A 24,459-nucleotide genomic window follows, 5' to 3' on the forward strand; every position below is an offset into this window, starting at 1 on the left:
CCCCTGCTTTGGTGAAATACAGCAGGTGGCCAGATTTAAGAGTCTGGTTCTCAGTTTACTTATTGCTTGACTTAAAAGAGTAAATGAATGGTAGCACTCCTTTTCAGTTAACCTAAGGCTATTCTTCCTTCATAATCTTATTTTTTCTTATTTCACAGTTAAGAAGCAATAGCATTAGCAGACCCCAAGCTCTGTTCTTTAAACTGCTCTTCTGTATTCATAAGGCCAGGACAGGTAAGACTGTGGGACACTTTAATGCTCCAAGCTACTCAGAAAGGGGGCAGGAAACACCAGAAACCAACAAAGGTCATGTCATCCCATTCCTCTGCCTAACAGGCATTTTTAAGATGACTTGCCTATTAAAATTCTGCAGTATACAAGCAAAGTGATACTGCTAGTGTCTGCTTGAACTCTCCAGCATAGTGGATGCTGAAAAATTTGTTTAATTCTCTTGCACAGTAGAAGATACTTTCTTCCCCTTGTCCCCTCCCTTTCTCCTCAGTGAAAGCAAGCACTGTATGTAGTTACTGTGTCTGTGCTGCTTTTTTTTTTTTCACTTGGGGGGCCAGCGGGGGGAACAACTAGCAGTAGTGGGAACTATGCTCACTCAAAGCTACAAGTTGCTTGTTGGGTGGATAGGCAGGTCCTGGCAATCTGAAACATCACTTCTTTTGTAATTCAGGGCAAAGTCCCTTTCAAGATTGCCAATGAGCAACTTTTTCAAAAAATGAAAATAAGGAAAAATGTATTGTGAAGATGAGCATATGACAGCTTGATAGGATATTTGCAACAGCATGTAGCACATGTCTGATTAATACCAGAATACGTACGAAAACTATGAGAGGATTCTTCCACTGCTAGTGTAAACAGGCCAGCTACCCTTGCAGCACACCTGAGCAACACTGCTGAGAGAAGCTTTGTACACTTGATTTCATGGGATCTTGAGGGAAGAGATATGTGTAAGGGTATGTGAGTATGTGCGCAAACTGAAACAGAGGACGTTCTCTCTGAACATTAAGAAACACTTTTTTACTGTGAGGATGACTGAGCGCTGGAGCTAGTTGCCCAGAGAATTGTGGAGTCTTCATTGTTATGTTTTTCTTCTTGATAATGTAGAAAACATTCTCCAGGGCAAGACTGAAAGGGGGCTGAGCTTCAAACGTAAAAGATATACTACACTAGTACAATAAAAAGACACATAAAGAAACCTTACATACTATAGCAGTAAAGGAAAACAAGCTTTCATATATATGCAAGCTCCTGTTTATTCCAACACTTTCAAAGGAACAGTGCAGCTCTAGTAGGAAGAAAGTGCAAAGCCAACCAAAACACAGCCATCTCGTCACAACTGAAAACAGAAACCGCAGCAGCCAATGCAAACATGTTCCAGAACAAAGATAGTAATGCTCCCCTGCCCCAAATGTTGAATCCCAATTCCAGACTCTGGCACTGGAGAAGTCTGTCACCAAATATGCCTGAAACATAAACACAAATTATATCACAGTAATAAAATTATCATCTTCCCTTCAAGTCTTCTAACAAGATACTGGAACAAGTATGCCCAGCATCAGCTTTTTATCTATTTCTTTACTACTGACATTAATTCCATCTACTCTTATGAAAAAGACACCATAGAACAATACTTAAGGCTCTAAGGTCAAAAGAGATTGAGACATGAATATATAATTTCACTATTTCAAGATTCAAAAGTTTTGGGAACATTATCTGTAAACATAGATTAGAAGGGTTCTTATTAAATGGGAGGGAAAATGACTACTTAACAGATAGTTGGCCAAGAAATTTGAAAATCCTTGTCTCCAGTATTCTCTGTAGACAAGATATATTGTAAAGCTTTTGATTCAAAATATTCCATGTTTGACTAGATGTATGGACATCCAAATGCTATCATGGATCTGTCTGAGAACCACTGACACTGGACATGGAGATCAAATGCTGAAAATGAAGAAAAACAATTAATTTTGATTGTTTGGGCAGAATACACTGCCACGCATCTGCAAGTTACCTTTTTCAGTTACTAGTAGCAAAAGCTCTTTCTGTTACATTGCCTTAGGGCTCTTTGTTTCAGTACCTGTTCATTCTTAAAGCTATACTGTGGGCTTCAGTAATGTGTATAGAAATATTTTTTTTTAAACAGCATTTATTTTATTAAAAGAGGGGAAGTGTGGACAGAAGGGATTTAAAAAATAAGAAAAACAAACCCCCCAAACCCTCTAGTTGTTAACATTACTGACGGTTGACACTTTGCTTAAAACTTTTGAAATCATACCTTTGTAACAGTACAAATTTGTAGTTCACATGCACTGTACTTACATGTCACTCATCCAAATCTGCAAGTCCCATTTCTATCAGTTTCATATGAACTAAGTTTTGGCCATCTCCATACAAGGAAATGGTGACCTCTGGTGAAACAGCCTGAAAAACAGAAGTTGACAGACTTTTCACAGCAACAGATTTAAATCTCAAGCTAACCAATAGTCAAAGTTGTTTTATTGGCTACACTCACTGCCTAAATGGAACTCTGAATATACAAAGAACACTTCTGTTTTTAAGTAAACAGGTTTAAAATAACAGGAATGCTCAGAAACTTTTCGATTGTGGGATTAAGAAGAGCACCACAGGATATTCTCTCTTCAGCAGCATTCTTTCATGGTAAATGGTTCACAATTTTAAATTATGAGGGTTCACGTTAAAACAAATACTCAAATTATACTCAGAGTGCTAGTAAGAGTTCTGGGCTGAGCAAGAACTAGGAGAAGAAAAAAGTGTTTCTCACAAGGATGGAAGCAGAGAGCTGTTTTCCTTCAACGCACTCCATCATAGCCCACAATGCTTCCACACTCCATTCTGGGGAATAAGGAATCCTTTTCTCATCTTTGTCATATAAAGCGGGTTTAAATCCAGCCAAGAGAGTTCGTATTGCCTGAACAGGGTACTTCAGCAGATGATAAGGTATGTGACGCAATCTAAAACAAAAATGAAAAATGTTTGCCTGCAACAATCCACCTGTCAAGCTAAACTCTCAGTATGGACTTGAGTATATCTTAATGGTTCATGTGTTAGATTTACAGTGTGGAAACTGGGATCAGAGACCCTGCTCTACAATAAGATGCTGGTGTCAGACCAAACAATTCATCAAGTAGGGCTGAGCCCTCTGCAGGATTTCAGCACAGGAACCAGGAAGAAGCAGGGCCAGTATCACACAGGCCCCTCAGCCCGCAGGCACACCGGCTCTCCACTACAATGCACAGATTTGAGCGCAGGAATGCAAGCCAAGCCATCACAGTGAAAGCTCCGAATCTGCTGTGTCCCAATGACACAGGCTGTGTGGTCCCAAGTGCTTCATGCATGGATGGGCTCTAAACATGCTACTAGAAACAGGTACCTTAGTTTTGTTATTATCATCTCCCCGTTCTTCTATCTTTCTACCCCGGAAGCAAGGAAGTGTATGAGGTTCAACAAGGGCAAGTGCCAGGTCCTGCCCTTGGGTCACAACAACCCCAGGCAGCGCTACAGGCTCAGGGAAGAGTGGCTGGAAAGCTGCCTGGTGGAAAAGGATCTGGGGGTGTTGACTGACAGCAGCTGAACATGAGCCAGCAGTGTGCCCAGGTGGCCAAGAAGGCCAACAGCATCCTGGCTTGTATCAGGAATAGTGTGGCCAGCAGGACCAGGGCAGTGATTGTCCTGTACTCGGTGCTGGTGAGGCCGCACCTTGAATCCTGTGTTCAGTTTTGGGGCCCTCATCATAAGAAAGACATTGAGGTGCTGGAGAGAGTTCAGAGAAGGGCAACGAAGCTGGTGAGGGGTCTGGAGCACAAATCTTACAAGGAGCAGCTGAGGGAACTGGGGCTGTTTAGGCTGGAGAAAAGGAGGCTGAGGGGAGACCTTATCGCTGTCTGCAACTACCTGAAAGGAGGTTGTAGGATGGAGGGTGTTGGTCTCTTCTCCCAAGTAGCAAGTGATAGGACAAGAGGAAATGGCCTCAAGTTGTGCCAGGGGAGGTTTAGATTGGATATAAGGAAACATTTCTTCACAGAAAGGGTTGTCAGGCATTGGAACAGGCTGCCCAGGGAAGTGGTGGAGTCACCGTCCCTGGAGGTGTTTAAAAGACATTTAGAAAAGGTTCTTAGGATGTGGTTTAATGCTAGAGTTAGGTTAGGTTATGGTTGGACTCGATGATCTTGAGGGTCTCTTCCAACTGAAATGATTCTATGAGTGAGGAAACAGAGCAGAAAGGGCAACCCTGAAATAAAATACACACCCTCTCCCACGATCCTGACAGATAGATCCTGACGAAGCAGGAAATCTGTTCAAATCCCCATTTTGCCTTATCTTCACCAAGGACTCGTAGATCCCCCAATGAGCTCAAGAGCAAGTCAATGTGATTAAGCAGTATATATATAAAGTGCTCCAAGAGAGAAAATTCAGACAAGCTTAGGGGATCCTAAAAGCCTGGTGTGTTAGAGACGCTTAGCTGACATACGTGTGTCAGAACAAGGATCTGAACTTCCAATTTCCACACAAGCAGTGTAGGCTGTATCTCACTCAGATATGCCCCTATCTTATTCCCCAGCTGTGTTCTATGCAGATTGCAGGCACATAGCATCAGAGGATTTGTTTGTTCACCTGGAGGGCTTCATCCCTATTTTGTGCAAGATCTTTGGGTGCAAAAGCAGATTAGAAGCCTGAGCCTACTTCACAGAAATACGATAGTATAATAACAGGCTTCTCCAAACAACCCAAGAAAGAGAAGCAGGTGCACAACCCCATACCCTGCAGACAAATTATTTAACCAGCCAAACAACCTTCTCTCCAACTGAAATCTAATGCTAAATTATTACAAATAATATATCTATAGTTATATAAAAGCAAATATTAATAATCGTAAAATACATACACTTATTTGTAAGTACAGATTTCATAATATAGGTGTATACTTATAGACACACAGACATTTTAGATGCATTTTTTTCTTATATATTTACCTGCTTGCTGGGACAACTGAAAAACTACCATAGTCAACAAACTGAACCAGGATCTTAACAGGGTCAAATTCTTCAACAGACAGGAGCTTTGCTCTATACCATAAACCATCCTGGTATTCTACAAGGCAAGGCATTTCTGTAAATAGAAAAAACAAACAAACAAAAAATGACAAAACACCCGAAGATATACTCACAGTGCAGTACAAACTAACTGAACTTGAAAATACATTTTACTCTCTGAGATTTTTTTTTCTCCTCTAATTCATGCTATTTTGTTCTATTCACCCTCCAATTCTCTCTGAACTCCTATTCACAATCATTGGTACGCAAGTAGTTTATCTATCTCACATGGCAATCACAAGAGTTAACACAAAATTGCTTGGTATCCTTCCAACCTGGTATTCTACACATCCAAACTGTTTAACATTTAAACTTTTCAACTTTGACTCATCTGCACGTTTCGTTTAGTAAACAGATCCATCTGTAAGAGAACAGACAATAGTCTGGAGGACACAAAGCAGATGCTGCCTAAAACCTCAACCAGAATGTTTCTAGTTGGTAGAATCAAGTACTAGCAAAAACCGGTTTCTTCACAAAGTTTTAGTCCAACATACTTTACGTTATTTTAGGCCCAACAGCTGTGGACAAGAAAACTAAAGCCCATCTTTTGCCTAAATGTAGAAATCCAGAATTAAAGTGAAGTGATACTATTTAGGGTTCATCTAATTTCTGTGATGCTCTTTAGGGTTCATGTAATTTCTAACTCTTGGTAGTCACAGAATCACAGAATGTCAGGGATTAGAAGGGACCTCAAAAGATCATCTAGTCCAATCTCCCCACTGGAGCAGGAACGCCCAGATGAGGTTACACAGGAAGGTGTCCAGGCAGGTTTTGAATGTCTCCAGAGAAGGAGACTCCACAACCTCCCTGGGCAGCCTGTTCCAGTGTCTGTCACCCTCACTGAGAAGAAGTTTCTTCTCAAATTTAAGTGGAACCTCTTGTGTTCCAATTTGTATCCATTACCCCGTGTCCTATCATTGGTTGTCACTGAGATGAGCCTAGCTCCATCCTTGTGACACCCACCCTTTACATATTTATAAACATTAATGGGGTCACCCCTCAGTCTCGTCCAAGCTAAAGAGACCCAGCTCCCTCAGCCTTTCCTCATAAGGGAGATGCTCCACTCCCTTCATCATCTTTGTTGCTCTGCGCTGGACTCTCTCCAGCAGTTCCCTGTCCTTCTGGAACTGAGGGGCCCAGAACTGGACACAATATTCCAGATGAGGTCTCACCAGGGCAGAGTAGAGGGGAAGGAGAACCTCTCTGGACCTACTAACCACCCACCTTCTAATACACCCCAGGATGCCATTGGCCTTCTTGGCCACAAGGGCACAGTGCTGGCTCATGGTCATCCTGCTGTCCAGCAGGACCCCCAGGTCCCTTTCCCCTACACTGCTCTCTAATAGGTCATTCCCCAACCTATACTGGAACCTGGGGTTGTTCCTGCCCAGATGCAAGACTCTACACTTGCCCTTGTTATATTTCATTAAATTTTTCCCTGCCCAACTCTCCAGCCTGTCCAGATCTCGCTGGATGGCAGCACAGCCCTCTGGTGTGTCAGCCACTCCTCCCAGTTTGGTGTCATCAGCAAACTTGCTGACGGTGCACTCTAGTCCCTCATCCAAGTCGTTGATGAATATATTGAATAGTACTGGTACTGTGATAATGTGATTTTCTGTACATAAGTTGCACAGAATTTACTAGCAAGATTTTCACAGTTAAAAGCTTCAGTCACCTTAAGGGAAAAGTTTTATTTTTGCCGTATGCAGTCTAAACTCAGTTCATCAACTTTCACAAGCACCAGTCTGTGTTGTTTCCATCATTTTTCAGTGTAACAGAATGACACAGAAGCCTCAATTTCACAAAAAGTAAAAACATATGATTATAGTGTATCATACGATTATAGTGTAGTGTTACTCCTTACTGTCCAAGTTTCATTTAAAGATATACAGAAACAATTATTCCTATTCTTCAAAAAGAATTTCAGGCTTTTTTTAAATCCACATGAAACAATAGGGAAAATAAACACACTAATATACCTGTTTGGAAGTGTGTTACAAGAGGAAAAGACTCCACACACTTATTGCACCATTTCAGGGCTTCTTCAAGGCTTTCCAGCTCCGAGTCACAGCCGGCATCTCCCTCTGGGGCAGACGGCGGCAGGGGGCTCTCAGGAGGCTCAAGGCAAATATAGACCTACTCAAAGAAAAGGCTCTCTCTCGTATTACAAGTTTTGCAGACGACTTGGAACCTTCAAGTTCCATCAGTGATCAAGGATTATTAGAAGATCACTCATTCCCAGCTTCGAAGCTTTCAGCACATCCTCCCCTTTCTTCTTTCCTCAATTTAAGGATAATTTCATACTTATACCAATTTTTTTTCCAAAAGCAGAAGACAGTCATGATTTATCAACACCACATGAATGAAGGGAATGCACATATTAGAGAATATATCCATGTAAGATTTCACAGCTGTGTCTTATTAGGATTCCTCCCTCCTGCTACTTGGTAAATAATATCACTTTCATAATATCGAACCAAAGATTAATTTTAAAGTTGATGAAAGAAGAACTTTAGAAATGTTGTTTTGTTTGCTATACAATGACATGCAATTCACCTAATTTATAATGCTGGAGGTCAAGGAAATTAAAGTTTAAACAACCAACATAGGCAAATAAAAATCTATAGAACAGCTTCTATCTGAAATGCCTTTAAAAAAACCCCAGCAACCAAACTCGCCTCCCTTTCCCCCGCCCCCCCCAAAAACCAGAATAGAAACAAAAATAAAAAACCCAGAGCCATTTCAGAACATTATGATATTCTACTAGTAGTCCAAACAAATTAATGAGTAGGTTTTTATTTTTTCTAAATTGAGCATTATAATTCACTACACAGGATGACGGTTTTCATTTTCCAATTTGTACAGAATTTAATCAAGTTGTAACTCCATCATGCAACTGCTACTTAAGAGTCCAGAGCAGGATCTAGTGTTTACAACTATATACCATGAGCAAGAGCTCTAATCATTTGTACAAAAGGAACCAGAAAATATTCATTATGGTGTTTCTCCTGTAAGAGAGGCAGCAGAATACATAATTTAAGAAAAGCCATTTTCTAAGATATTGAAATATTTCCATCTTTCTTTAGTTGAAACAGTTCTGAATTATAGAATCATAGAATCATTTTGGTTGGAAAAGGCCTTTAAGATCATCAAGTCCAACCATTAACCTAACACTGCCAAGTCCACCACTAAACCATGTCCCTAAGCACCCACAGCTACACATCTTTCAAACACCTCCAGGGATGGTGACTCAACCACTTCCCTGGGCAGCCTGTTCCAATGCCTCACAACCCTTTCTGTGAAGAAATTTTATCCTAATATCCAATCTAAACCTCCCCTGGTGCAACTTGAGGCCATTTCCTCTTGTCCTATCACTTGCTACTTGGGAGAAGAGACCAACAATCCCCACGCTACAACCTCCTTTCAGGTAGCTGTAGACAGCGATAAGGTCTCCCCTCAGCCTCCTTTTCTCCAGCCTAAACAGCCCCAGTTCCCTCAGCCGCTCCTTGTAAGATTTGTGCTCCAGACCCCTCACCAGCTTCATTGCCCTTCTCTGAACTCTCTCCAGCACCTCAATGTCTTTACTGTAGTGAGGGCCCAAAACTGAACAGAGGATTCAAGGTGCAGCTTCACCACCGAGGTGCAGTTCACACTGCCAAGTACAGTGTGAACAATCACTGCCCTGGTCCTGCTGGCCACACTATTCCTGATACAAGCCAGGATGCTGTTGGCCTTCTTGGCCACCTGGACACACTGCTGGCTCACGTTCAGCTGCTGTCAGTCAACACCCCCAGATCCTTTTCCACCAGGCAGCTTTCCAGCCACTCTTCCCTGAGCCTGTAGCGCTGCCCAGGGTTGTTGTGACCCAAGTGCAGGACCCAGCACTTGCCCTTGTTGAACCTCGTACAATTGGCCTCAGCTCAGCGATCCAGCCAGTCCAGACCCCCCTGTATGGCCTTCCTACCCTCCAGCAGATCAACACTCCCACCCAGCTTGGTGTCATCTGCAAACTTACTGAGGGTGCACTTGATCCCTTTGTCCACATCATTGATAAAGAGATTAAACAGAACTGGCCCCAATACTTAGCCCAGGGGAACACCACTCGTGACCAGCCACCAACTGGATTTGACTCCACTCAATCCAAGGGTATTTGAAATAAGAGTTGATTCAGATAGTTGCATTGTACAACCATCTCCATCAATAACTCAGTAGCATTTTGCAACCTAATACTTTTTTATATTATCTAAAATTGTTAGTCATGATTTCCTTTTCACCAGCATGAGGAGACTGCAACAATTCCTGCCTGCAACTTACATGAGATGTTTACAAAACATACCTCCTTAGGGGACACCAAATGGGTAACTCTGACAGGAAAGATATCTCCTGGATCAGGTAGTGGTGGCAACATGTATGAAGGCGAATCAGGAACATCTCCTTCAATTAGCTCCTGGACCAAGACAGACTTTAGTCAAGTATCACGTTTAGTAACAAAATGCAAACTAGCTTTGGTACGATTTCTGGTTCAAAGGATTTATCTAATAATGTAAACAGTGTGTCATTGATGAAAAACTATTAATCAACATTTCCTTTCAATACTTACTGGTTTTAAGAAAAAGTTTTAGCTAAAAGATTACAGAACTAGTTAATGAACACTTAAAAAATACACATAATGTATCTTTGAAATGATCCTAACATACTGAATTGCTAGCTTGATTACCATTAGTTCAAAAATGCATTAAATATGGAATTCCCTTTAAAGAGATCAGTGTCTGCACCTCCTCCTCCCCTTGATTACTTACCTGAAAAACACATTTGAAGCAATGAAATAAAGTTACAAAACTATAAAATGATAAATTATATATGCTGGCTATACTTCATATAATAGCAGTATCCTTTACTGAATGCAGCTTATCCATTAGTTTGTGAGGATGGCTGCTTGGTCCCTACAGCTAAACCCAGAGTGGATTCTGTTTCAGTGCTCTCAGAGCTGCAGCTTCCCACTTCTGCCCATCTAGAGGTTCTGCTCCTGGGATGAGCTTGAGCTCTGGATGCCTTGCTCCTTTTCTGGAGCAACTGAACACCTCCGATATTCACTTTCTTAAGAACTATTCTGAACCACTTATTCCTGAAATGGAAAATCTGAGTAATCTTTTTAATGTTAGAATAACAACAGCAAAAGACACATACAGAGAAAAAAAAAATCTCACCAGCTCTGTTATGTCCTGACCATCTTCAGCAACACAGTACTTCTGGTATGCCATGAAGGAAGAAAGTGACATTCCCCCTAAATACAGGTTGATGGACAATTTGCCCCATGGGTTATCTGGTAATTCCTATTTACACAAGAGAAAATTAAATTATAACAGTAATACCGTGACTGAGCTTTTGGAAATAGTGACCAGGAAATTAAAACTTGGCATTCCTATATGCACCATACTCATTCACCAAAGATACAAAACCAGTAAGGATGGCTATTAACATCAGCTATGACAGAAACATCTATCTCTGGAATGGTGGCACCAACTACTCAGTCTAACATTGAAACGTCCCATGTTTACTCACTCAACAATAAACCCTTGTCTTTCACAATTTATCATTAGGAATGGAACTACCTGAAATTACAGGTTTTCTGACAATACAGATTATGTGTTTGATTATAACGTCAATACATTAATTTAAGCATGTCCAGACTTAATTATGCCAAATTTTAATCACTTGGAATTGAATTTAGAAGAATTTATGCAGGTAAGGTAGGTAAGTTGCTTTTCAGAACGACACCACAGTATACAAACAGGACCAAAGAATATTAATACCTCTAAAGGACACGTCAAGGCCTAAAAACTATAGGTAAAGTCAGAGCAGAAATAACTTTAACTTTGGATTTTGTTCTGTCTAAGAAATACATTTACTGCTACACTCCTTCACCTATTATTCTTAATGAAAGTTAAAATTAAAAAAAAAGGAAACAAAAAGAAGCCTCATTCCACATCTATCAATAAATTAAGCTACCTGAACATGTATTTCAACCTCTTCATTTGTAAGTAGATCTTGAAGGCAATTTACTGCATCCTGCTGCCAAAAATTTCCCATCTGTGTGGTAAAAAGCAAGAGACCTCCAGACATTAAGATCTTGACAAGCAATACTCTTGCTATTCTTAACACAGTAAGAGGAAAATATGTGTCTATAATTGAAAAACTTATTTGAAAACACACATCATTAGCTTGATTGGTCTACAACAGTATAAACATTATCTGCTATTTGGTACACTAAAACTCAGTGTGTGACAAAGCCGAGCAGCAATTTTCAGATCTTGAAGTGGCTTAGAAAGAGATTCTGTTTGCCAAGTCTGGCCTTTACTATGGACATAATAATGTCTGTGTGCACAACTACCTGAACCATAATCCAAAGACAGAGAATGACAGTCAAAGATAACAGACAACTGAAAACACAGGATACTTTAAATACTTATTTAATTTCCTGCAGTATCTGTTTGCCTCCCAGCCTGTAGGCTTTGAAGTCTGTCTGTCTGAATCTATCAGTTGAACTGCTTCCAGCGATAAAAAGGCTTTCTTTAAAACTAACTTCAAAATTAAGCTAGTTGTTTCAGCAATTCACATGTACTAAATGCACCACTCAAATTTGAATATGTGAAGATGTTATTTACATATCAATTACTTACTAACAAAACCCTCTAAAACAATTCACTTATATTAGTTTAGCATAAGAGATTGTTTCCTACAGAGCTCAGTTCAGAATGATAGAAACACTTTGCAGGATTTGATGAATTACAATTTTCTGGCCATTCTGCATTGAGAAACCCAGGCCTTATTTCTTGTTGCTGCTATTGCAAAATGGACTCTCGCTTCAGAGTACCATCCTGTCAACTATTACAGTGTCCTGTCTCACAAATATTTAATTCCAATGACAGCTGCTTTTGAAGCACGGTCACTTCATAAAGCAATCCGGCATTTCCTGATAAAAGGCTGCGGTGCTGAAATGATCCTCATCAGCGATCGTCGGAATTCTCGTAGGCAAGAAAAAACACCAATTAGACTCAACCTTTGTATGACTAAGCAGTGTAGCAATTTGAGTAACTACCTACTAAAATGTCTTCAAATTTACCATTACTCACTGGCACTGTCTTGTAGAGCTGACATGGGATGCAAAATGGAGGAATACCAGTATATAATGTAGTTGGATACAGATGACACTGAGGAATCTTCTCTATGCAGCCATGGTCTATGTACTGTACCTATATGAAAATAAAAGCTTTCCTGAAATAATTCTTATTTATTTAGTCAAGTTTAATAAGACGAAGTGTCCATTTACAGCATTCGCTTTTCTGGAGAAAAAAATAATTGTTTGCTGATAAGGAGGTGATGTGACAACATGGAAATGAAGGAAAGGATTAAAAACCTGGTATGGCAGATTAGAAGTTCAGTTTCTAAACTTGTCTTGCAGGAGATCCTACCTTTTGTGTAATAACCTACAGCAGTTTAAAATTGAAAGAAATACAAAATTTGTGAACTAGTATAATGTGAAACTTGCAAATCTGCATTCAAAAAGCATGAGCAGACTCAAGAGTTTAGGTTAGATTAACTGCTAATTAGAAAAAGTATCTGTATACCTGCGCAGCAGAAAAAATTCAAAACGGCCATACTTTTTGGGTGAGGGGAAGCTAAACCGAAATGTTTGCAAAGCATTCTGCATACGATAACAACAACGACAAAAGAAGAAAAAACTTACAGATGACCAAGAGTAGCTTTTTACTTAAGAACATTTATAATCACCAGGAATGCTATGGGAAAAATTGTGACAACTGAAATAGTCAGATGGAATTCATCTTTAAAATAAATGTAAAAATCAGGACAGTTATCACACTTTAAAGCAGAACAAACATCTGGATAGTCAGGCCAGCTGAACGAAAAGAGGTGTGATCATAAATTTATTTTAGAGGATTATATTATTTGCCTTTAAAAAAAAAAAACAAACATACATGCGCACATGCTCAAGCACACCCCCCCACCCCATAATCAAACTTACCTGGAGAGTACTACCACAGAGTTCTACAACTTTACCTCGATACCACATGGTATCTGATCCTCTTACAACACAAGCTTCTCCCTTTTTCCAGCAGTAGGGTTCCAGAAGACCAAGGCATTTGAAGTTACTTTGTATTTCAGTCATCAATTTGTTTAGTTCAGTTTCTGGGGGCAAGGAAATTAAAAAAAAAAAAAATTCAAAATAGTCTATAACATATTAGTGTAAATTATTTCAATCACTAAAACCCAGCAGATTCAGATGAAGACATGTATAAACATAAAACACATATGCTGCTCCAAAGAATATTTTCCAACACCGACACAATATATATGTTCAACATCTGGTACATGCAAATAAGTTACTACTTAATGCAAAAAATAAACAGCAATCCCAATTTCGAAGCCATTAGTAATTCTGGATTTTTACCTCAAAGAAGGGTCTATAAATTTTGCAACTGACACCTTGGCAGCAGTAATACAAGAGCCTCTCTGTGAACAAAACAAGAAATTCCCAGAGGCAGTTGTAGGACACCATGAAACAACAGAAAACCAGTGTCCAGAAGACCCTCTTCTGCTATGGGTACAGTCTACAGAAACAGTTGCAAGAAGAATACAGTCTCAGGCAAATGGGGCTACTGTGCTTTGACTTTCAGTGTCTTATTATATGATCTAATAGTCAAAGCTGTCAACAAAACTTTAAAAAATTAATGTTCTCACACAGAAACATTTATCTAAAGCATAATACATTATGATGGTACTGAAGACTGACACTGCATCTGTCAGATGAAAATGAACCTCTTTCGAACAGTACAAACAGAAAATACTAAGATCTACAGAATCTATCACAATACAAATAAAGAGCCCAAGGAAACTGAGTACTGAGCTCATACTGAAGGAAAAATTACAGTAATATTTAAGAACCAGGATAACTTCCAAGAATCTTTAGGACTGTATCCTCATTATTACCGGTAAAAGTATCACAATCTCAACATTATAAACTAAAGCACTTGCTGCTTTACCCACTGCTGCAAAGAGAAGAGAGGCAAGTAGCCCAACTGTCCAAGCGCTTGGCGTTTTTTGATTTCTTGGCTGGGTGGCAGGAGAGCTGATGCTGACAGCTGTAAGGACAGGGAGCCACCTCCTGGGGATTTGGGCTTGCTCTGCTGGGGAGCTGCGGGACACCTCCCCACCGCTGCAGAGAATGGGGTGCATGGGCACCCCTTGCCCCTCACAACAAAGGCCTCATGACCTCTCAACAGCAATCCTCCCCAAAAAGAATCTTCCAGAACCGTGTGCTGATACAGAACACATATACAATAACAGAACACAAATCTGGTATATTCTAATATACCAAAGCTATCAGATTCATAGACATAAATGTATTTTCTTCTACGTAATCTTACCAAATGATTTTGGTACTATGTAAATAGTTCCATCATGTCCAACATAGCTTACTACAGCTTGAAAAGTTTTTGCTTCGGGTATAATGGGAGATTTATATATTTCATCCATTCCTGAATGAAGCAGTGCCTTATTTGTTTCACATGATTTTTGTTCACTTCCTGAAACAGTGATGTTTTCCTCTGGAGCAATGCTGTTTCTTGCACATGCAGTTTTGGAATTGCAACTGTCCAGTTGTGTGTTCTCTTGCTCTAAACATACTTTAAGATGTTCCTTGGAGTCTGAGCAAGCCACAGCAGCTTTATCAGTTCTAGCAGATTCAACCAAATCATATCAACATATTAACTGACAAAGAACTTGCAAAGTGCAAAAGAATAAAATGATAGAAGTAAAAAACCAAACATACAAAGATGGCAAACGCTTGTTAAAATACCATCAAACATCTCATCTACTAACTCAGAGAACTGAAACATGCAATGGATACAACTAATAATGTTATATAAGTTCACTAAAAATGGAATTCTGCTGCTACATATGTTGTAGAGGACACTGCAAATTTTTGTTTTACTTATTAGCTCATGATGATGTGAATACGACAATCTGAAAGAATATAAAAGAAAAGTATCCAAACCTTCTGTTTCTAAAGGCCAAACCCTTTTTAACAAGGTGTTCTGAAATATCAATCAATTGTCCTGTTTCATCTCTGCAAAGAATTTTCACAGGCAATGTCCAAGCCACATCACTTTCCTGGAAAAAAATGAGAGAGCTGGACAACACATCACAACATGCATTTCTTCTAAACTACCAGCATATTTTTCATTTTATTGCTACTGACTGTAAATCAGACATCAAAGAACAACTGATGGCCGCATCAGAAGACAAAATTTATCTAATCCATATCACAGTTCCCATCATTTTACCAACTGTTCTAAACATGACATAAAAAAAAAAAGAGTAACAGAACATAATCTTCCTTCCTCCCATAGCTCTTCTATCAGAATGAACTGCCAAATACTCGTTTTCCTCTAGTAGGAGCTTTAAACCCACTCATAAATAGCTTTGCTCATCAGTGCTTTTATTTCCAGACACTATGTAAAACCTCTCTGGCAGCTGCCAACAGACACTAAACAAATTGAACCCTCACAATAATTCAGGTTTTTTCACCAATGGAAGAAATCAATTACTAATGATGTTTGTACAGCAGACTCGTTCTTTCAGTTCCTAAGGCTTGAAAACTAATATAGTAGCTGCTGAAATTTTTCTCATTAAGAACATGAGCATCTTGCTCATCTCTCCATAAAAGTTGCAAGCATCAATGATCCCAAAGATATAAGTTATTATTCTTCTTTAGTAACTAAATATATCTAAGACTGTATCCTTTCTACACTGGATAGCCAAGCTGCTCTAGTGTTTGAATGACTAATGAAAATACAGCAGAAAAAATAAAAAGCATCTTTTACCCTGCAGCAAACAGTAATCTAAGCAAGTTCCACTCAGGACTTTTTTGAACAGTGAAAATATTCAGAAAAAAAGTAACAGACAACCTAACAGAAGTTTTACAAAGACCGCTGCTTTTGAATACAAACCTGTATGATTATTTTGACTTGTGCCCCAGTTAGGTAATAGGACAAACATTCACACACTGTTGCTGTCCACTGCGTGCTTCCACCTGTTGGTCTAACACAGAACAAATTGTTATCTCCTTTAGCACAAGAGAAGTTCTTGTCTCCTGAGCTTAACCACAAACCCTTCCCTTTACTGCGTTCTGATTTTTTCAAAACTGCCTATACTGTCAGGGGAAAACAGACACTCTCCATTACAGTCAACAGTAAAAAGAAATTGTTATTCATCTCTGGATCTATTTGACAGGAAGAATTAAAAAATATAACCACAAAACTTCAAAACTGAGGGGGATCATGAGTCCCAGAAGCATGACACCTGTCTTAACAGAACAAAGGAAAATCCATACTTCATCTGTAAATTCGGCTTTTTATATTTATTCAGGGAATGGGTATTACAAACATGGTTGTATTTCTTTGCAATACAGACAGCACATAAACAAATGCACAGGAGAATACCCTGGTTCTCTCTCTTTTCTACAGTCTAGAAAAGAGAGACCTCCTTCACATTTTCACAAGATCTAATCCATCTGAAATTCCAAGCCAAGGCAAAAGCATTCAGTAAAGTAAGAAAAACCTCTATCAACTGTACGGTATTTTATAATTCATCCTACAAATATTTCTTCTTTCTATAGCAGAGTTTCTGCTTTACTGGTATGTAGCATAACCCTCGGAAAAAAACCCAAACAAATCTTTATGAAACGAATCCCAGCTGCCACCCCATTTCTTTTTTATTCAAAAAGCAAACCACATCCAAATCTTAGACAATCAGTGCTAATACAGAAAAATATTAAGTTATGTCATTATTAGGTTTCTAAGACTGCTACTCAGTATAAGGGAAAGGCTACCTTATATCTGCCAAGGCACATTCTACTGCTAATGTCTTAATTATCTTCATGCTTTCCTCAAGTTTTCTTAGGCAGCTGATATCCACTGTTTTTTCAGCTCCAGAATCATAAAGTATTACCTTTTACAGACAAGAAACACAATGAAACAACAAAAAACCACCTCTTAGTGTTGTCTGTAACGAATAATAATTCAATGTGCGCCTGAATAAGTAAACAAAATTCAAACAAGCATTACCAGGATTCAATAAATGGCCTTTGCACTGAAGTGCCCCATCACACAACTGAAATGACTGCCACAGCGTACCAAGAGGACAAAACACAAAAATGTGCTCAAAGGGTGTTAAACAACTTTACAGAAGCTGTTACTTAAATAAGAAAGTTTCTCTTCCTCTGCTTCAGTTATGTTGGTGCATTTAAATTTGCAAACCTAGAAATGCTGAAGTAGTGACCCTCCACTTCTTGCTTTTTATTCTGATGAGGTAAAACAGCTGTATGAGGGCTCTTAGCCTTCGAAAGCAGATGATGCAAACCAGAAGTATAGAAAGTCCCAGTTCTGCCTCCTGCTAACAAGGCCCATGGGCATAATCTGATGATGGTGGAGAGAACCAATGGTAATCCAGTGCTGGAATATCTGTATTGTTAAAGGACACTCTTACTTTTGAACTAAGTAGTTACCTATGCACAAAATGCCTCTTCTGATGCTCCTTACCCTTTCCAAATGAGTGCAACAAAATGCATGCTTAAAGCATTGCTGCGTGAGAAATTACTGTGGAAAACGTTACCCTTCCATGGCACCATCACCATCAGTTTAGGGTTCCAGCAACAGCGCGACTGCACGTGTTCCTGTGGTGGGGCACTCAGTTCAACCGGCTCCATCTCTTAGCAAGGATCATTAAGTGTGAATTAATGGGACCCTCAGATTCAGCTTCTGGAATCTAAGCTGCTAGGCTATAGTTTGGGAATCTGTGCTATTTTGCAAAGCATAGTGTAAGCATACACACAGTCAACCTCATGAGCCTTCCTCAACTACCAGGTTCCCTGCTAAAGGCATCTGAGCTTTGACGAGACCATAATCTTAGTTGCAGCAATATACAATATAACTTGAACTCTCAACAAAAGCAAAAGGCTGCATGAGAAAACACTAACATAAAAGCAGCAAAGATTTGACATTATTTTAACCATGGAAAGCTTAAAAACTTCAGAAATAGAAGTATGAACCCTCTTATGATAACAAGTTTACCTCTACACTTGTTTCAGAGACAATCCTGATTATTTGACCTCTTTGCCACTGTTTCAAATCATGTATGTAAACAGCACAATGCATATTACTTTCCCACTTCGTGGACTGTGGCTGGGAGTCTTTGTAGATTGAAGCCATCTTCTCCTGTAAACTAACATTAAAAAAACCACTTTTCTACTGGTAAAATTTTATTCAGTGAATAAAAGGTTTATTTAGTCCATTGCTGCTTAAGTAGCATACAGTGAAGTTTAATAACTGTTTAACAGACACGTAGTATTGTAGTTTCTCTTCATGACATGTTAGAAATAAACGAAACGGAACTTCAAAACACATGATTAAAATTCTGTAAAACTATCATGCTTTCTTAAACAACGGAATGAATGTAAGTGATTCTGACCCTTCTGTATACCACTATTTGAAAGATGCACTTCCTTCTGTTGACAGCTTGCTAGTGTGGTACTCATTTAGTGTCATGACTAATTCAATGGGATTCTAGGCAGCTACATGCAAGAAGGTAAGAGGACGAAATAAAGGAGAACAGGCAGAAAATAAGCAACTTGCACTAAGCAATGATATTTCCATTTAACTGTCTCCAAACAGTATGCACTATTACCTAACCATTACCTAAGTATCTAGCAAAGGAAAGTTGATACACTGACTAGAAATTGCCTTCAAACTTTCCTAACAGCATATTAGAATCATGTTGAAAGAAATAACTTGATTGAAGTTCTATGACCTAAGATATCAGTATTATTTAAGAAGATTTCTAACGAAGGAATGAGGAGGAGAAAACAAAGAAAGATTTAAATGCAACACTGTCCAGAAAGATTATCAGGCTCCAACACTTACTACATTAAACCTGATTTGAAACAGGAGTTATATCAGGTACTTAATTTGGAATCACAAGTATTTAATAAACCACAACATAGTATAAATCTGCTTTCTGTTCCTCAACACTTGCCTCAACAAAGCAAGAAAAGTCAACAGCATTCAAAAGAGACCCCAGTGCTAAATGCAATCCTAATCAGAGCTTGTTCTAACTATATTTCACCAATTGTAATAAAAATGCCTGAACTCGAGAAAAGTTCTTTAAATTTTAGTACCTTTTCAGTACACTTTCTGACGACAGCCACTGTATAAAAATTTTACTAGGAGACACAACATGACTAATTCTCACTTGTAGCTCTTTCTTACAAAGTGATTTGAAATCTCTTTCATCTACAGATTCCATGTCTGAAGGATTTAAAGCTTTTGAGGTTTCAGGAATTCCTTCTAGAGGAACATCCCATATTTCATTGGGTCTTACAGCAGTATTTTCAGTGGACCTGTAAAGAGCATAAAGTAATTAGAATGGAAAGTTTAAATGCAGTTTAAACAAAGTGGAAAAGAGCTCAATAATCACAGTTAAACATGACAGGAATCATCCAATATGAAGAGTGAAAAACAACGAATAACTTAGAAAAGCAGAAAAAAAAATTCCAACGAAAGACAACAACATTTCTAAATGCCACTTCCGAAACAATCATGATAGTAATTTATTTTTATCCTCTTTCAGAAGGTATCCTTGCACATTCTACTGACAGATGAAAGCACTACGCAACATAGGCTGCCAGCAGAAAAGCAAGCCTGACATAAATGGACTGCTGAACATTAACGTTTGTGTCTCACTTAAAAGACATCAAATTACTAATATCATGCTTCTGGAAATGAGTGTTGCCTCTGAATGTACGCTGCAATGTTCAACTAAGATGTGTAAATATTCCTTTCAGAAGAATATCAACATTAGTGAAACATTTACCCGTCTAGCATCCCCTGAGGACAGAAACACAACACAAGGAGTGCTAGCACTTCCGAAGCAGAGTACTGAATGAAGTATGGCTATGATAATACCTTGATGAAAACTTGTTTAAATTGTGTGAACTGGATAGAATAAAGCCCAACAGCAATCAAGAGTTGGCTGCTATGTATTTTGAGCTACAGCCCAGCTTAGTACAAGACTGTGTGAATTGTGCCAACTAGAGATGTTAAGAGATTGCAGCTTGAAAAAAAACCAAAACCAAAACTGTTAATGCAAAAGAACTGGCTTCTTGTAAACATCCCTGACTAAAGGAGACAGCAAGCATGAGTTTAACTACTGGCCACTTCTGGACCTCCAGGAAAAAAATACTTTCTATTTTCAGAGATCTACCACTTGTCTTTTCCTCCATGGGAAGGAAACAAACTGCTCTGTGAGAGAAAATTCTATGAGTATTGAATCATCTACTACATACTGCTACACAATTATTTATGCAAACCTTTCTGATGCACGTATTTAGAAACCAATGGGTAAAACAGCTCACTTGTAGAGCCAGGAAAGAAATTAACACTGTAGCTCAAATTTGCTTACCTGGCTTACAACTAAGTCTACGCCATGAAAAAGACAGAGGCAACCTGCCACAGAGGGTTCTCCCAAGTGATACACATGTTAATATCTCAAAACTCCCTCTCTAGTAACTCCAGTATAGTGTTATCATTGCAGATCCAATGGAAAAAACAGTCAATTTGTAATGAACTTCAGACTCCAAGGTTTCTTCCTGGAATTCTGTGTGGACTGCTTCCTATCCCAATGCAGGAATAAGGTTACTGATCACAGAATCACAGAACGGTTGGGGTTGGAAGGGACCTCTGGAGATCAACTAGTCCAACCCACCTGCTAAAGCAGGTTCACCTAAAGCAGGTTGTACAGGATCGCATCCAGGTGGGTCTTGAATGTCTCCAGAGAAGGAGACTCCACAACCTCTCTGAGCAGCTTGTTCCAGTGCTTTGGCACCTTCAAAGTAAAGAAGTTTCTCCTCATATTCAGATGGAACCTCCTGTGCTTCAGTCTGTGCCCGTTGCCCTCATCCTATCATTTGGCACCACTGAAAAGAGTCTGGTCCCATCCTCTTGACACGCACCCTTGAAATATTTATAAACATTAATAAAATCCCCTCTCAGCCTTCTGTTCTCCAGGCTGAACAGACCCAGCTCTCAGTCTCTCAAGATGCTCCAGACCCCTGATCATCTCCATAGCTCTCTGCTGGACTCTCTCCAGTAGTTCCTTGTCCTTCTTAAACTGGGGAGCCCAGAACTGGACACACTACTCCAGAAGTGGCCTCACCAGGGCAGAGCAGAGGGGGAGGAAAACCTCCCTCAAGAGGTCACACTCTTCCTAATGCACCCCAGGTACCACTGGCCTTCTTGGCCACAAAGGCACGTGGTTGGCTCATGGTCAACCTGTCGTCGACCAGAACTCCCAGGTCCTTCTCTGCAGTGCTGCTTTCCAGCAGGTCTGCCCCCAACCTGTACTGGGGCCTGGGGTTATTCCTCTCCAGGTGCAGGACCCTACACTTGCCCTTGTTTAATTTAATCAGGTTGTTCTCTGCCCTGTCCTCCAGCCTGTCCAGGTCTCGCTGAACGGCAGCACAGCCTTCTGGTTTATTGACCACTCCTCCTGGTTTTGTATCAGTAAACTTGCCGAGGGTGCACTCAGTCTCTTCATCCAGGTCACCAATGAACAGGTTAAACAGAACTGGACCCAGTACTGACCCCTGGGGAACCCCACTAACTACAGACCTCCAACTAGATTCTGTACCATTGATCACAACCCTCTGAGCTCTGCCATCCAGCCAGTTCTCAACACATCTCACTGTCCACTCATCCAACCCACACTTCCTGAGCTCCTAACTATGAGCATGTTCTGAGAGACGGTACCAAAAGCCTTGCTGAAGTCAAGATAGGCCACATTCACTGCTCTCTCATCGTCTACCCAGCCAGTCATGCCATCATAGAAAGCTATCAGGTTGGTGAAACATGATTTCCCTTTGGCGAATCCATGCTGACTACTCCTGATAACCTTCTTTTCCTCCACATGCTTGGAGATGACATCCAGAATGAGCTGTTCCATCACCTTTCCAGGGATGAAGGTGAGGCTGACCAGCCTGTAGTTTCCTGGGTCACCCTCTTGCCCTTTTTAAAGACTGGAGTGACACTGGCTTTCCTCCAGTCCTCAGGCACCTCTCCTGTTCTCCAAGACATTTCAAACTTGATGGAGAGTGTCTTAGCAAGAACATCTGCCAGCTCTCTCAGCACACGTGGGAGCATCACGTGGGAGCATCTCACCAGGGCCTATGGATTTGTGCATGTCCAGTTTGCATAAATGACCTCTAACCTTATCCTCCTTGACCAAGGGGAAGTCTTCCTTTCTCTAGACTTTCTCTCTCTCTTAGGGTCTGGGATATCCGAAGGCCAGTTTTAGCAGTAAAGACAGAAGCAAAAAAGGCATTCGGCAACTGCCTTCTCTGTATCATTCCAGGGCACCCTCCTCATTCAGCAGCGGACCTACATTTTTCCCTGACCATCCTTTTGCTGCTGATGTACTTAAGAACCCCATCTTGCTCTCCTTGACATCCCTGGCCAGATTTGCTTCCAAGTAGAGCTTGGCCTTCCTCATGGCATCCCTGCATACTCTAACAGCCTCCTTGTATTCCTCCCAGGTGGTATGTCCCTTTTTCCACATTACATAAACAACCTTCTTCCACCTGAGTTTTGACAGGAGCTCCTTACTCATTCATACTGGCCTCTTACTCCCTTTACTTGATTTCTTGTCCATAGGGATGCATCGGTCTTGAGTATGGAGGAAGTGACGCTTGAACATTAACCAGCTCTCTTGGACCCCCCTACCTTCTAAAGCCCTGATCCATGGGATTCTTCCAAGTAGGACCCTGAAGACACCAAAGTTCACGCTGTTGAAGTCCATGGCTGTAATCCTACCTACTGCCCTGCTTCCTCTGCGCTGAGTTCCTTCCTGAACTCCACCATCCCATGGTCGCTGCAGCCAAGACTGCCCCCAACTTTCACACCTCCAACCAGTCCTTCTTGGTTTGTGAGCACAAGGTCCAGCAGCACATCTTTCCTCGTTGGCTCCTCCATTATCTGTATCAAGAAGTTGTCATCAATGATCTGTAGGAACCTCCTGGACTTAGCTGTGCTGTCTTCCCAGCAGATGTCAGGGTGATTGAAGTCTCCCATGAGAACCACGACATGTGACTGTGAGGCTACTTCCAGCTGCCTGTAGAAAATCTCATCAACTTCCTCCTTCTGATCAGGTGCACTGTAGCAAACACCCACAATGTCCTCCTTGTTAACCTGTCCCTTAATTTTTACCCATAAGCTCTCTATTTGTTCTTCATCCTTCGCTAGGCAGTGTTTGATAGATTCAAGTTGCTCTCTCAAATAAAGTGAAACTCCTGCATCTCGCCTTGCTGGCCTGTCTTTCCAAAAAGTACACAGCCTTCTAAGACAACATTTCAGTCATGTGAGCTGTCCCACCACATTTCTATAATTGCAATGAGATCATGGTGCTGCGAATGCACATAGATCTCTCATTCTTCTTGTTTATTCCACATGCTATGTGCATTGGTGTACAGGCACTTCGGAGAAGCAATCAAGCGTGTGGGTTTCTCATGAGGGGTGTGGAAAGATCCACCATAGTCATATATATCCTTGAAGTGGTCTTCTGGTTCTCATCTTGGGAGGCAGCTAAGGAATATTTGTTGCTGCTCTGGTTGGTGTGTCTTATCGCCAGTTGGATGTGATGGTGTGAGCATCACCACTTTGGACCCCATGCCCCTGAGCTCATCAGTGTAAAGCCCACCTCACAAAGTTGACCGGACTACTGCGAAAGATCCTCTTGCCTCTTCTAGACAGATGGATTCCATCCCTCCCTAGCAGGTTAGTCATAAAAGAATGTCCCATTGTTGAAGCTAGGAGTTGATGTGCATTATGTGTCTATTTCTGGCTGCTCCCTTTTCTCCAACTGGCAGAATGGGGGAAAGGATGACTTGGGCACCAATATTTTTCATTTGCATGCACAGGGCCTTACAGGCTTGATTCTGCCCAGGTTCTGGCTTGCAAGAGTAGCAGTGGACAGTAGTATGTGCTCCTGGCAAGTTGTGGAGCCCTCTCAGTAACATCTTGGATCTTAGCTTCTAGAGGGCACCACACCTCTTGCGACTCCCTGCCAGGAGGGCAGATGGGCACTTCAGGGAGCCAGCCACTATGAGCATCCTTTGTTTCTTTTATGGTATCCACTGTATGTGGCTGGTACAGTTTCTCCTTGCAGACCTTGCTTGTTGGCACCTACAGCTGGTACAGCTTCATACCTT

At 40.5% G+C, this 24,459-nt stretch overlaps 1 protein-coding gene across 1 annotated transcript in view; it reads right to left on the reverse strand.

Annotated features, from left to right (window-relative positions):
- Positions 1-2,334: 2,334 nt before the first annotated feature.
- RNF17 (ring finger protein 17) overlaps positions 2,335-24,459 on the reverse strand; it is a 52,417-nt gene continuing 30,292 nt past the window's right edge. The window contains exons 22-36 of the mRNA XM_065650064.1: positions 19,378-19,599; positions 18,275-18,425; positions 17,035-17,153; positions 16,154-16,244; positions 15,199-15,314; positions 14,570-14,877; positions 13,168-13,331; positions 12,257-12,376; positions 11,133-11,213; positions 10,331-10,456; positions 9,460-9,570; positions 7,103-7,259; positions 5,004-5,139; positions 2,795-2,984; positions 2,335-2,433 (exon numbers count right to left, since the gene is read on the reverse strand). Coding sequence (XP_065506136.1) covers positions 2,335-2,433; positions 2,795-2,984; positions 5,004-5,139; positions 7,103-7,259; positions 9,460-9,570; positions 10,331-10,456; positions 11,133-11,213; positions 12,257-12,376; positions 13,168-13,331; positions 14,570-14,877; positions 15,199-15,314; positions 16,154-16,244; positions 17,035-17,153; positions 18,275-18,425; positions 19,378-19,599 — 2,191 coding nt within the window. The remainder of the gene's footprint in view (positions 2,434-2,794; positions 2,985-5,003; positions 5,140-7,102; positions 7,260-9,459; positions 9,571-10,330; positions 10,457-11,132; positions 11,214-12,256; positions 12,377-13,167; positions 13,332-14,569; positions 14,878-15,198; positions 15,315-16,153; positions 16,245-17,034; positions 17,154-18,274; positions 18,426-19,377; positions 19,600-24,459) is intronic.

The sequence above is a fragment of the Caloenas nicobarica genome, chromosome 1, assembly GCF_036013445.1.
Source record: "Caloenas nicobarica isolate bCalNic1 chromosome 1, bCalNic1.hap1, whole genome shotgun sequence".
NCBI lineage: Eukaryota > Metazoa > Chordata > Aves > Columbiformes > Columbidae > Caloenas > Caloenas nicobarica.